Source organism: Oculina patagonica, chromosome 1, assembly GCF_052425735.1.
Source record: "Oculina patagonica isolate OP01 chromosome 1, crgOcupat, whole genome shotgun sequence".
In the NCBI taxonomy this organism is placed as follows: Eukaryota; Metazoa; Cnidaria; class Anthozoa; order Scleractinia; family Oculinidae; genus Oculina; species Oculina patagonica.
Genome location: NC_135758.1, coordinates 35,835,242 through 35,848,397, shown reverse-complemented (window position 1 = coordinate 35,848,397; position 13,156 = coordinate 35,835,242). Strand labels below are relative to the sequence as shown.

The 13,156-nt window shown below is 35.4% G+C and overlaps 2 protein-coding genes across 3 annotated transcripts in view; one reads left to right on the top strand and one right to left on the bottom strand.

The window, feature by feature from the left end:
• LOC144628238 (phosphatidylinositol N-acetylglucosaminyltransferase subunit C-like) overlaps positions 1-13,156 on the top strand; it is a 60,812-nt gene that overhangs the window by 22,421 nt on the left and 25,235 nt on the right. The gene's annotated exons all lie outside the window — the stretch shown is intronic.
• LOC144666968 (EEIG family member 2-like) lies at positions 2,365-12,370 on the bottom strand. 2 transcript variants are annotated; one of them, XM_078528432.1, is made up of 12 exons: positions 12,082-12,370; positions 11,866-11,986; positions 7,636-7,665; positions 6,962-7,081; positions 6,766-6,812; positions 6,334-6,630; positions 5,375-5,415; positions 4,940-5,019; positions 4,693-4,763; positions 4,337-4,368; positions 3,803-3,878; positions 2,365-3,681 (listed from the first exon to the last, which is right to left on the bottom strand). In XM_078528432.1, the coding sequence occupies exons 1-12, from the start codon at positions 12,213-12,215 to the stop codon at positions 3,648-3,650; spliced, it is 1,083 nt and encodes a 360-aa protein (XP_078384558.1). In that variant the 5' UTR covers positions 12,216-12,370; the 3' UTR covers positions 2,365-3,647. The 2 variants fall into 2 exon arrangements, with proteins under 2 accessions (XP_078384558.1, XP_078384550.1); XM_078528424.1 differs by having other exon boundaries at positions 6,283-6,630; positions 12,082-12,366.

Sequence of the window (13,156 nt, the reverse complement as noted above, 5' to 3'; positions counted from 1 at the left end):
TGAACACCAACTTGAAGGTTTTTGTTATCTCGGTTGGAAACAAGAGGGAAGTGAGATGTGGTGGTCCACGGCGAGTGAATGAACGAAATTTTATCGGTAGGTTTAATGTATTTTGCGAAACGAAACGCAACGAAACAAAGCGAGGAGCCAACCTGTAGAAATGTAGGTATCAAGTATCAAAACAGTCAGATTTCTCCGTGTGATAACCTACAAGCGAAAAAAAAAGAAAGAAAAAAAAAATGGAAGTGCAAAGTTTCTACGAGCTTTTCGTAGACAGTGACGGTATTCGACTTTTTCTCCTTTTTTGGCTCATCCTCGGTGTAAAAACCTGTGAAACTCACCAGTGACGTAAAAAAAGGAACGAACAAGGCAACAAAGAACCTAGAAACGATATAGAGCAGGGAAACAATAGCTCCAAAACAAAGAAAAAGTTCACAGATTTTTACACCGAGGTTAACCCCCTTTCCCTTTGCATTCGTACCGGGTCACGTGCTTTGAACCTGGGCGGGGGGGGGGGGGGGAGGCGACCCAACTCTTTCCATGTAAACACTTCAGACACGTTTAGCTCGCCCACTAGGGACAAGTCGGGACATAAAAAAGCGTGATGCGCATAACAAGGAGGACCAGGCTTTATCCATAGAAACAACTTTTTTTTCATGTAAATGCTTGGAAAAAGATTGCTCGGGGATCGGGAGAGGGTAGCCTTCCTATCATCCTTTCTCCATATAAACAGTACTAAATATTCCGTACGCGTATTCCGTATACTAAGTATTCCGCTCTGCATGTATTTGCATCAAGCACTCCTACGATTGTGTGAAACCATTTACATTTTTCTTTGTTTATAAACAGGCCCTAAAAATCTTCTCCTCGCTTTCCCGTAATTAGTTAAAAAGCAGCCGCAACCTGCAGACTAGTAAGGTCATAAGACAAATAGTACGGAGTCACAAACATCACATGAAGCGAAGACCACCACAAGAAACAAGTCCTTAACAACATTTTTCTTTATTTACATTCTAAACTACACCACTGAACAGATACTTGAACGAGCCGAGCGAGTGACTAACAAAATGGCGACTAAAATTTCAAATCCCTCTTCCAACAAATCTTAGTTGTCCACTTGGCAACTTTGGCGAGCGAGAAATGTCAAAAGAACATTAAAGGAAGCTCTTCTTGGCGCAGTCTTCAGAACCAGCTAAAGAACCTTCGCCACGAAAGAACTTTCCCTTGTGCTCTGTCAACATCCTACCAAATAACTACCTACATTGAACTACTGTCAACCATTTTCACTACATACACAAATATTATATTACTAAGCTAGTCCCAACAATTCACTTTTCATTATTTCTGGACAACAAAAACCTGTTGGACCTATTGTTACAATCGCACTATAAGCATGTTGTATTCTTTATCACTTTAACCCGCAAAATTAATAAAAATATATATATAAGTATTTCAGCGAAGTGCTCGTTCAATATTATTTTAAAAGGAAACGTTTCTGTTCTATTTCACTAATTTCACACTCCAGCAAAGGACACACAAGTTGCACACACGTGAATGTTCAGATGCATATAAATGGAGGTTTCCAATCAAAACTGTCAACACTCAGTTGAAGCTGCAGCCTCCAACAACAAAGCTATCATTTATAAGCCCATCACAGTAAATATCACGTCTTTTTTTTGCACAAATTTGTCAATATAGAATCAGTGGTCTCTTAGATTCCCTCCTTAAAGACATGAAACTCCTCTAGCTGGTGAACTTCCTTTTGATAATGGTTCAGTTTTAAATTGGTGATATCTCGTCTGATGTATCTCGTTTCTTATCAACCCTTGAAATAAAAAAACACGCAGTGAAGATTTAACTGAAGAACTGACAAAAAATTGAACACCACCACACTCATGCCTATGCCCCACTGGCCAAGACAACCAATACGCTCTGGGAACGAAAATGTCCACGTGCTCAGTGAATGCAAAAATTTTACACTGTGAAAGGCTATAATGATTCTAAATTTCTTGAGATGTCAGAGGAAGTAACATTTTTCAATATCTACCATGTACAACCTACAACTATCTGATTTAGGGAAAAGTTAATAAATAAATCATTGCTCATCCTGCAATCAAATTCTAAAATCTATAAAGAAATGTATGATTGCAGGATACGTCAATACATTATTTATCTTAAACTCTCTAATCTTAAAATTCTATTTTTTATTCTGACTCATAGTTCTACGGTATCCTCTTTTGGCTGATAGCTGTTATTAAATTAATGTGTGCGCGCACAAAAAAAAAAAAAAAAGAAGAGAAAAAAATAAAAAAGAAAAAAAAAAAAAATATATTACACAAAACGGACACACATTCATTTATTAAATTAATGTTTTTAAAACCTAATTTTGAAGTAATTTGCAAGAAGCAGTTTTCTTCATAATTAATGAATAAATTATAGTACAACTTAAACAATCAAATAAAAATGTCTACCTATAATCATAACTTTGTCATTTGGTTTCAAAATCTAACTAACAAATTCCAGAATAAAACTGCCCACATAAAAGATGAAAATGTTGGCGAAAATTATGTCTCTTGCATCTAGCAGCAGTATAATGCATTATACACATTATAGGCTAATGAGCTATATAGCAAGCAGGATATATATAAAGCACTACTCTTATTATTTACTCCAAGACAAAACTTTGTATGAAAAAACATGATCAGTCGTTAGAGCCCCCAGGGCACTGTAGATGACTGTTATCAAGAAACCAGCTTGAAAGTTCTCTGTTTTTCATCTTAGCTTTGTTTTACACAATCTATGTTCTAAGTAGTGTAGTTTTACTAACATCGCTGGGTAGCCCAACGACCATTTTGCAACTAACACAAAAAAATAAATGAAAGTGACTTGCAATGAAACTGAAATGATCACAAAATCTTTCAGTCAATCAATGACTGGATCTATGATCACCGAGTTATTCCTGGATATACCTACTGATAGCATGATTTTATACTTTTTAGACAATTCCACATTCCATTTTGTGATGCTTGTTCAATGTCTTGAATATATCCAAAACTCTAAATTTACAAATGGCAACGACCTATCAAAGGCATCAACTAACTTACGAAAAAAAAAACTAAAAATAATATTCTTAACTAAAAAATAATTTGTGCAGTTTAGATCCAGTGCCACTGAATAATGAGACAAAATTATAAAAGTCATAAATTTTGCTAGGAAACACGATCCCTGCTTATTTCGTTTTTTTCTTGCGTGACACATTAGAAGCAACATTTCTTCCATTTATGCAAAGAGAAAACCAAGTATACACACATACGTGTATACAAATTTAAAAAATGTAACACACTTAACTCAGTCTACACAGCGAGTTACCGGTAATTCTCCTTTGTCACACGTCACTTATCATCAATGGGTATGGACAACTATAAAAATGCTGCTACACAAGGGTTTATCTTACATGTTATGCATTAATTATGCCAGTATGAAGAACACACACTTATAAAATGCTAGAAAGAGCTTCCTGCTTACGTATATAGGTATCCTGAGCAGTATAATCACTTTTTTCCTTGTACGCTCTCTAAGTATGTAATGTAAGCTGATGCATGTATGAACTTCCTGATTCATGGAGTGTCATACTAGGAATTTTAATATTACAATGTCCGATACTTGTCTTCTGGAATTGGCCTGCAAAATAGAGATAAAAGATTACAAAATTGTATTAGTACAAGTTTGCCAAAAAGTAGCCTGTAGAAAACTCAGGCTCTGATAGCCTGGCAAGGTGATGAAATCAGAACATATCACCTACTTGCTAAATATTGCTGTGGGGAGTGTTCCATCTTTTGTGAGGGACATGAATAACTGGTTCACTTGAAGTTCATCACCTGATCATAAACAAATAAAATTAAACTTTAAGATAAAAAATATTAAATTAAACTCTAAAGAAAAACTTAACTAATAGCAAGAAACACACCCTGGCTTTAGAATTTTTTCATAATCAAATTTATAACCACAAAAACGGTGTTGATTGAGAAATACTTGTTACTTGAATCTGGTTAGTGAATAAAACACTTTTTCACTCCGGGTTTTTTCACATTGTTTTTATTGAGTTCAGCAGCTACAAGTTTTGCTTCTTTTCATAAAATGACGTCCCTCTGTCACCAAAATAAATAGAACTCACCTCCAAAAGAATTTTTGGGTCGTTACAACTTTGGCAAGCTGCAATCCTTACAACATTTATCTAACAAACTATGCTCAAGACATTGCATTTGCAAAAAAACACTTAAACCGATATATTGTTATTATTTTTTTAGTAACTTATCATTTAAAAACTGTACATTACCTGATGGATTTTCATCTCCTGTAAAATTGTGCCTGGAAGAAAATGGCAAGAAATTTTGTACTCAATAAATCAATAACCAGAGGCAGAACAAACATTCAAGGTTAGGGGGTGATAGTAGGACAGATCAATTCTTGTTTGGATCAACATTGTACAATGTACCTGAATCACTATAATTATAAGCATGATTTTGAGAGAAGTTCAAAAATGCAACTTAAACACTTGTAAGGAAACCCAACAAAAATGATTTGTAGTTTGTTTATTAGTAGTGAATTGTTGGTATGTAATAACTTGGTAGTCCACAAGCTGATATGACAGGAACTAAATCCAAAATGAAATGAATTAATAAATTTACTCACCCACTAAATATTTGTTCAATGACATCATCTGCATTCACTCTACTGTGGCTTGACCTTTGGTCATCAGGTTTCTGTTAAAAAAAGAAATGCATAATGTGCTGTAGAAAAACTTTGGCTATGTACAATGTGATAACATGTCAAGTTTGTCACTGTTGGCCTGCACTGGCCCTTTCACAGTGGAGAAATTGGATGTACTGTACACTGTACATGTAATTCCAACTTAGGTGTTGTGCATTTGTATACCAACCTTCCAACTGATTCTTTTGCCTTGTCTTTCTGGTGGAGGTGAAAGTGTTTGCTCAGAGTCACAAAATGCTGTGTCACCAGCTTTTGAATTGTTAAGGAAAATACACAAATCACTTAACAGGAAGCATACACCTGGATCAAAACCAGTCTTGTAGTCAAAAGAGAAGCAGGACCGTGCCTAATCAATGCCTGTGTATTATTCTGGCTTACACAGTTGGGAAAATTTAATAATCACTTTTCCTCCCGATTGGGGTCCTGGGAACTCACATGTTATCTTGAGGGTCCCACCTCCTGCCCTTTCCAAGCCCCGATTCTCCAAATCTCCATTTTCCACACACAGCAACCTTGCCCAGGTAAGTTACCTTACACACCCTTATATTAGACTACAGTTTGTCAATACAACAAAACTGTGTGTATATTATGCAGTAAAGGATACATTCTGAGTGCTTGACATGCCCTGATCCTGAACTTTGTTTCCTGGTTGCCAGCAAATAAGTTGACATCAGTAACTACAACTCGTCAGTATACATGTATGTAATGTTGTAACTCGAAGTAACAAAAGTCATGTAGCCCTTTGCACATCTTGTGGGACTATGATGCTCTGACGCATTTGCAACTAGTTTTCAGGTCAGTTAATTACTTCTTATAAAACAATTAAAACATAATAAATTTAACACCGATTTTTGGCAGCAAAAAGACATGCATTATCAGTACATGATAATTCATCATGCAACCTGTTGTATGTTTCAGTTATTTATTCTATTTATAATTAATATAATTAATTAAGAGGATTATTGATAACCTTGAACCTGCCCTCTATGTATTTTTTTAACCCTCTTCCACCTTCATGCAGTTTTCACATGGTTATTTATTTCATCTTGACTGCTTTGGGAATTTTTTTTTTATAAAATTATTAAGAGGGCACTTTGAAAGTGAGGCTTAGTGGTGAAACTGCATAGGGGCTTTTCATGCCCCTTCATTAGAACAAACAGGAGTTGCTTTGAAGCTGGGCAAAGTGTCACCGATATTTTGTCTAATGTTTCATTACATAATCATGGCTTTGTTTTAAGAACCCAATGGTGCAGCATACACACGTACAGTGTATCGTCACTGTAACTAAAAAATGTCCAAATCAAAGAAAAGAAATAAAGTCCAAACTAAAAAACGACGTCAAAACTAAACAAGTTAAGTAAACATATTTTTCAGATGTGGGTAAGTACCGTTACTAATAAACAAAAACCAAATTTTCAAATAAAATGTTCAACATAAAGTAGAGAAAAAAATAAGCAAAAGAAATGGTGAGTGCATTGTTCAGTATGCCAACACCATTTTGAAATTGAATACCTCCTACTAGATCTCTCCAAGCTGGATGAAAAAGAATGACCAGTAGAATACCCGGATATCTTTGAAAGTTGACTGGTGCTCCTGATGGGACTGCTGCTGGTGCTTCTGCAGGCTGGCTCACTGAAGCTGCGTGCATGACCAGGAATGAAGGCCACTTTGTCAGGATCACTGCCTGCAGTTTCCTCATGGCTTTCTGACACACTTCCTGGGCTGCTACTGAGAATTGATTTCCTTGCTTCGGCTCCTGAAGTGGTGCCGTTTGCCGACTCATGTTCAGAGTGATCAGAAGGTGGTGCTCTGTTTTCTGCGGTTTCTGTTGTTACTTGGTTGTGTGATGGTGCATATGGCCTGTGCGAGAAAAATTAACCATCCTACTGATGAGAAATGTTAGGGGGCGGGGGGTGGGGCAACTTACTTTAACTGTTGTACCATAGAGTGCAAAATCAAGAAAATTAACAAAGATTTGATCTGATCTGAACTTACACTTTGAAAAGGGGATCTCCAGATGTGAGCTGCATGCTAACTTCAACCTTTGGTTAAAAACACAAGCATTACATGTAATACTCAAATATTTGTACATTGTAAAATTTGGCTAATGTCAGTTCTTAATTAAAAATATATGTATTATTTTTTACTCCACTTTCATCTACAGCATATCGCTAAAAGCACTGCAAAATACCTCGAGTATAGAGTTGTCCTGCCGGAGAGTCTTGTCTTCATACCCTTCTAAAATATATCGCTTTGTAGTAAATGATGCTGATCCAGCAAACTCTGCTAAGTTGATATCCACAAAACCAAGCTAATGGGAAGACACAGAAGCATGAAATTAACTTTAAACAAAATCTTAAGATCATAGGACATGTCACTTGATACAAGAAAATTTTTCCCCTTTGTTTTGGAGTTTTTTTGGAGGGGTGAAGGGAGCCAGGTACACTGAAGATAATCATGCCAACTGAATTTTTTTATCAGTCTATGCCCTTTGTTATTTCTGATTTAAATAAGTCACCTGAACATCAGTTAAAACATGCCGACTACAATCGTACGTCCTTGCATGACACCCAAAATGGCTAACAACATTTGCTATAGGGCAGGAAAGCTGTTGCATTATTTCTACTTCTCTGCTAGTTTGTACAATTCACCGCAGGCATAAATTAATGAATTCTCAGTAAACATCCACAACCAGCTTAAATATTAGATTCGATAAGTACTTGGAATGATTAGTTTCTCTCTGCCTTGATAAATTTATCACTTGTATAATGGCAAGCTAAACACAGCTGCTACCAACTGAGTGGAATTTAATGAATTTTTATTTTTGGTAAATAATAAATTAGAGCACTTAAAAGTTTTCCACACCTTGATGTGAGATTTGCCACCTTTGGTTTCCTGTAACGCAAACAAAAAAAAAAACTTTTGAGAGCTAAATTAATTATACATGTAGGATGAAGCAATCTTTATGGTGCATAGCAGATTCAGAACAACGCCACTGCTGTTTTCGAATTTTTTTTTTTTAGTTACAGCAGGCAAAACATGCACTGCTATTAGTCTACAACTGACATACCCTGTCAATACATGTACTAAATCTTACATACATGTACACAGGGTCTGTAGTTCCGCTAAAAACCTTTAAAACCCTTTCAAGGTTAGCTGGTAGAGAAAAACAAGAAGAACAAGAAGTTTTCTCAGACTCAAAAAAATTGAAAATATACAACCCAGCCTTCTCACAAAAAATTATTAATAAAATGTTTATACTACTGAACCGTTGAAAGTACCAACCACTTTTGAAGTGAATCCAATGTTTATTTTTAATTCTTAATTTAAAAAACCCGCAATCCCCCCCCCCCCCAATTTTTAAATTTTAAATACAAATTCTTGCTTCATTTTGAACAGAAATTTTTAATAATAAAAGTTCAAATTTATAAACAAGAAAACTTGTTTGGTCAAAGTCAAACAGCCCTTGCAAGGATACAGTTAAAAAAGACCTAAACCAGACACAGTCTTTTAGCCAGAAAAATCAAGTCCTCAGGTTGTTCCATCTTCTGTCTATTATTTACATCCCTGCCTTGATTAGCTGCTTATTAGACAAGGCTTTGTATGAAATTACTTAATCTGCTGATCAATGCTAACATGGTAAGGAATGCCACACAAGGTGAATGTATTTAAAATAATCCATAACTAATTGATTGTTAACGTTGCACAGTTTTAACTTAGGGTACATGCAAATGAAGCCAGTCCTCTAAGATTTCCGATGACACATCCTTCTCAGACAGTGTAAATATTTTTTTTTGGAATTATTTAGTATAAAATAATATAAATAGCATTAAACTAACTACTTAATTTAAAAACAGTTAGCACCACAGGTTAAATTATAAACCAAAGGTTAACTGTAATTAAAAGATTAACTACCAGTAAACATACATTTAAATAAATAATTCCTTAAAAAAATATTTACAAATATGTCTGAGAAGGATATGGGTATAAGATGAGTACAGTTAAATTTGTCTAAAAATAAAAATTATTGTATGTGTACATAGCTTGTCTGCAGGAAATGACATCTCCACAAAGATAAAACCTGATTACTCTAAATATTTTTTCTTCGGATTTATAATTAAGATGGCTTTTAAAAGGTAGTATTTTTTAGTGAAACGAAAGTAAACTCTGTACTTTGTAATAAGATTTGTGAATCATGGGGTACTTTTTAAACAAAGGAGAATTGTTTAGAATGGACAGATCACACTTTAAAACACTTTGAAATACAGTAGGGTTCCACAAAAGCCTGTCTCTGGATTACTTTAAAATGTTTTCCCTTCCTTATTAACATATTTATCAGTGAATATGATTATACCACCCTGGCTGGGATCAGACTAAACAAATTTGATTCTTTGAAAAAGAAGCTTTGACCATGCTGTGTTTGACTGTCAATTTATTGGGAAGTCTTTATTATGCAATAGGAGCACTCACTAAAATTCCCCCAATGTATTTAGTTTAAGCAATTGATAATCATTTTTTGCTGCAAGGTGTCAGGCTTCCCCTAATTTATCAAATTAAAGATCGCTGGAATAATTTTAATTTCTTCATGCCACAAAAAGCTGAAGCTAAAGGTGTATCTACATGTTTTGTACACTGTAGATGTTCTGCCTACTTTTATGCCAACTTTGAAGACATTTTCAAAAATAATTATTGTAAAATGTGGCAGCTACATGTTAAACATGTAATAATTCATTTTGGTCTTTTAATTAATTCTTTTAGGAGCTGACTGTCCGGAAATTTGTATAGAATTTAATACATAATTTTAAAGTAACCAGTAAAATTTAAACAATTTATTTCAATGTCCTGTGGAACAGGGGTCAACAGGCTCTCTATTCCAGCTCTCTCTAATTGCCAATAATATCTATCCAACTCATGAAGCTAACAAAATCATACCCTCAGTCTAGTCATTTAGTGGGCACTTTAAAACAGATAAAATCAACAGTTTGTTGACATCAGATGTACTGATAGTCTACAGGCTGGAATTGGTGAGTCACTCTATAGTAATATTACTCAGAAATAAAATTTTATGTCTGTTTTGAGTACAGTAAATTGCGATCCTATGCAATCAACAGACTCTCAGCCAGGTTATAAAAATTACATTGCACTGCCTAAGAAATATTACCAAAAGCAAGTCTGAGTCCAGTAAACAAAGCTTGAAAGTAAACAAAATCCTGATCTTGGTATTATAATAAAACAATGCTCTTCAAATTAAAATAGCAAGTGTAAGTATATAGAAGTATTTAAAGAAAGTAAGTAACAGTGGAACCCTCATATTGATGAACCTCTATTATATGATAAGGTTTCTAGTATATAACAAATGATAATGTTCAGCTAAGCCGAAGATTCATGACTTCTGCTCCGGTAGGTTGTTGAAACATTACTAACCAAAAACAGTTTTTTCCAGGTCTACTTTTACCAGAACGATCACATTGTATAATTACTAACAGTAAAATGTTTTGTAACAGAACCCTGGTACAACGGGGCTCCTCTTGTAATCAACACATTTTCATTTTCTCTCTGCCCTTTGTTGTATCAAGGTTACACAGAAATTCAAAATTTAACCTAAATTTTTTTCATAATCAACACTCCTTTCTTTAAAACCCTGAATTTAAATACGTGTAGGCCCAGTTGTAATTAATTATTTGTGAACAAGCACTGGGAATTTATTTGCAATTAATTTTTATTAAAATTCATAGGCATCAAAATAAACATATTGGACTTTCAGGGCTTTAAATTTTATCTTAATGCATGAGTGACATACATATCCAATAACTTATATCTATTCTGTGCTGCTGACATTTACGCTTGCCTAATTACTCTATTTGGAATGCATACAGATAATATTATTTTGAGCAAGCAGTTCCCAAATAGTACCCAAAGAAATAACTTAAATTCTGACAAAAATTTGTGAGGAATGAGTGGGTGCTCTTACTCACAAAGAAGTACATGCTGAAACAGGAAAAACTCAAACTAACCATGGCATAATTGAACAAAGAAAACGGAAGCACATGCAATGAAAACATTTCCTCTACACCAAAAAAAAATTTATGCACGTTTTAAAACGTTCAGCTGTAAATTAGGAAAAATCCACATCCAAAAATTTATCAATTGTTTCAGTTCCCTAAAGGAAAATAGTTTCTTAACTTTTTGCATAGGTCAAGCTATAAGGGGTATAAATATACTATTGTGCGGTTAAAATGACGCGAAGTCTTGACATTTTCGGAAGCCACATCAATGTTCCACTTATAACATCAAATGGCAATATAAAGGAAAATTATAGCACGATCATGGTGGAATTCTTTACATAATATCCTTTCATTTTAGCCAGATTATACACTTCGAGTTCATCGCTGAGAAAATTGATTAAAATGTCCTGAACTCCGCGACAAATCAATCGTTACCAACTGATTTACATGAGTAATATATTCACGTACAAACAGCTAGCAAAGCAAGATTTACTGGGTCGTTCCAGAACAACAAATCAAGCTTGACGAAAACAACGAACCCACTATATTAGAAAGGAAAGCGTCAGCAAAATTCAAGAATTACTGCTGAGATAAAAAAGAAATAAAGCAAAACTATTTATACGCTATCTTGTGTAACAAGCAGGTTTAAAGTTATTGCCACAACCAGGACAAAGTTCAAATCGCGGTATTTTATTTTCGCTCAAACAGACACGTTCACAATTTTACCGTCATCGATATTAGTCTGCCGAGTTCGAAACACTATTCCTCTCGTAGGAACTCAGAGATACTCATCTTGTTGACCCAGAAAACCTTTTCCGAGAACGGTTTTTATCCTCAATAAATATCTCGACTGGCAGGTGGCCTATAAAATTTCGCACACTTTTACACCACCACCACTGCGAGCCCGGGGCGAACAAAAAATTGCACAACTAAATTAAAACATCAATAAAATATCACCAAGATACACAACTAGCAACCATGAGAGAAAGATAAAACAGTTTAATGAGCAGCATTTAGAAGAAAAAAAACGGCCCAATTCTTTGGAATCTTTTAACTAGAAAGAGGATTAGGAGAGCGTTTGCCGGCCTACCTTCCGAATGGACACTCGGTAATTGCACGTATCTAAGACTCCAGTGGAGACATTGGCAGTCATTTTGCACGGAAAAGTGACGTCCTTTGCCCACTTCACGCAATGGTTGCCGACTTCCTCCCTTAAAGGAGAAAAAGGGATTAAAACAATGGAGAAATTAATAAAAACACGCCGTTAACAGACGTGCCCTTTCTCACAGTACTCAACAAGTAATACCTCGTTGAAAAGCTCGTGAAATTTCCACCTTCCAGTAATCTCATTTTAGCGAAAAGGACGCCGCTCACGAACGGAACACTCGATAGCTGGTTTAACTTGAAGTTGACGTCGAACTTAAACTTTTTCTTCTTCATGTTTGTTTGTTATCCCGGGCTCATAAGATTGTGTTTTCTTCTCCAACCCGCCGACGACATTTTCACAACATCAAAACATCGACATCTGTCTGGAAGATCCCACAATGCTCTCTGTTTTACAGCGGAAGTGATAGATTCAAAAATTACTTCCGCTCCAATCAGCGCACTCGGCAACAGTCTTCTCGCTTGTTCCTGTCCTGCTCCTTTGTAACTCTGGAAAAGCCTTTTCGGGAAACTTGTATAATAAATTTAAACTATTTGTTATTGTTTAAAGGAAACAGTATTTCAGTGAAAACAAATCTCTGACATCTGGAAACAGATGGACGGAAATATTTTCTTTCATTATTACATGTTGAACAGCCAAAGTGCTTTCTAGGAATTTGAAACAAGGAAATAGCACACCGCATATGAGGTTGCTATTTTTAGCGGCTATTAAATTTAATTAAGTGATTTATATATGGTAAGTTTCAGGGACTATTTATATTTATCACTTTCTTTGATTTAAGACATTTTGCTGAAACTCGACTTCAAAGCAAAATCATTTAGCGATTTCTATATTTGTCATGAAATAGCTAATTTCGCTTAATTTCCATTCGAAACTGCAAGTACCGTTGTCAGTCAATGAATGTAAAGTGAAGAGATAGATGTCGGAACTCTCTGATCTGTTGTTATGCTTTAAACCTTCTTTCTTCAAACGGCGATATTCAGCCTGCGAGCAGGCACTCTCTTCGGGGGCAACGTACGCGCTTCGAAAGCAACGAATCGAAGCGAGTGCCGAAGGCGCGAGTTTCGTTGCTCCCGAAAAACACTGTCGAAGAGAGAGCCTGTTCGCAGGCTAGGCGATATTAGGCAAAAACTGTCTATAAATATCATAAACTATCTATTTATCTAAAAAGAGTCAGTTCCAGTAAAGCTGGCTCTCCGCCAGGACAGAAGCCGAT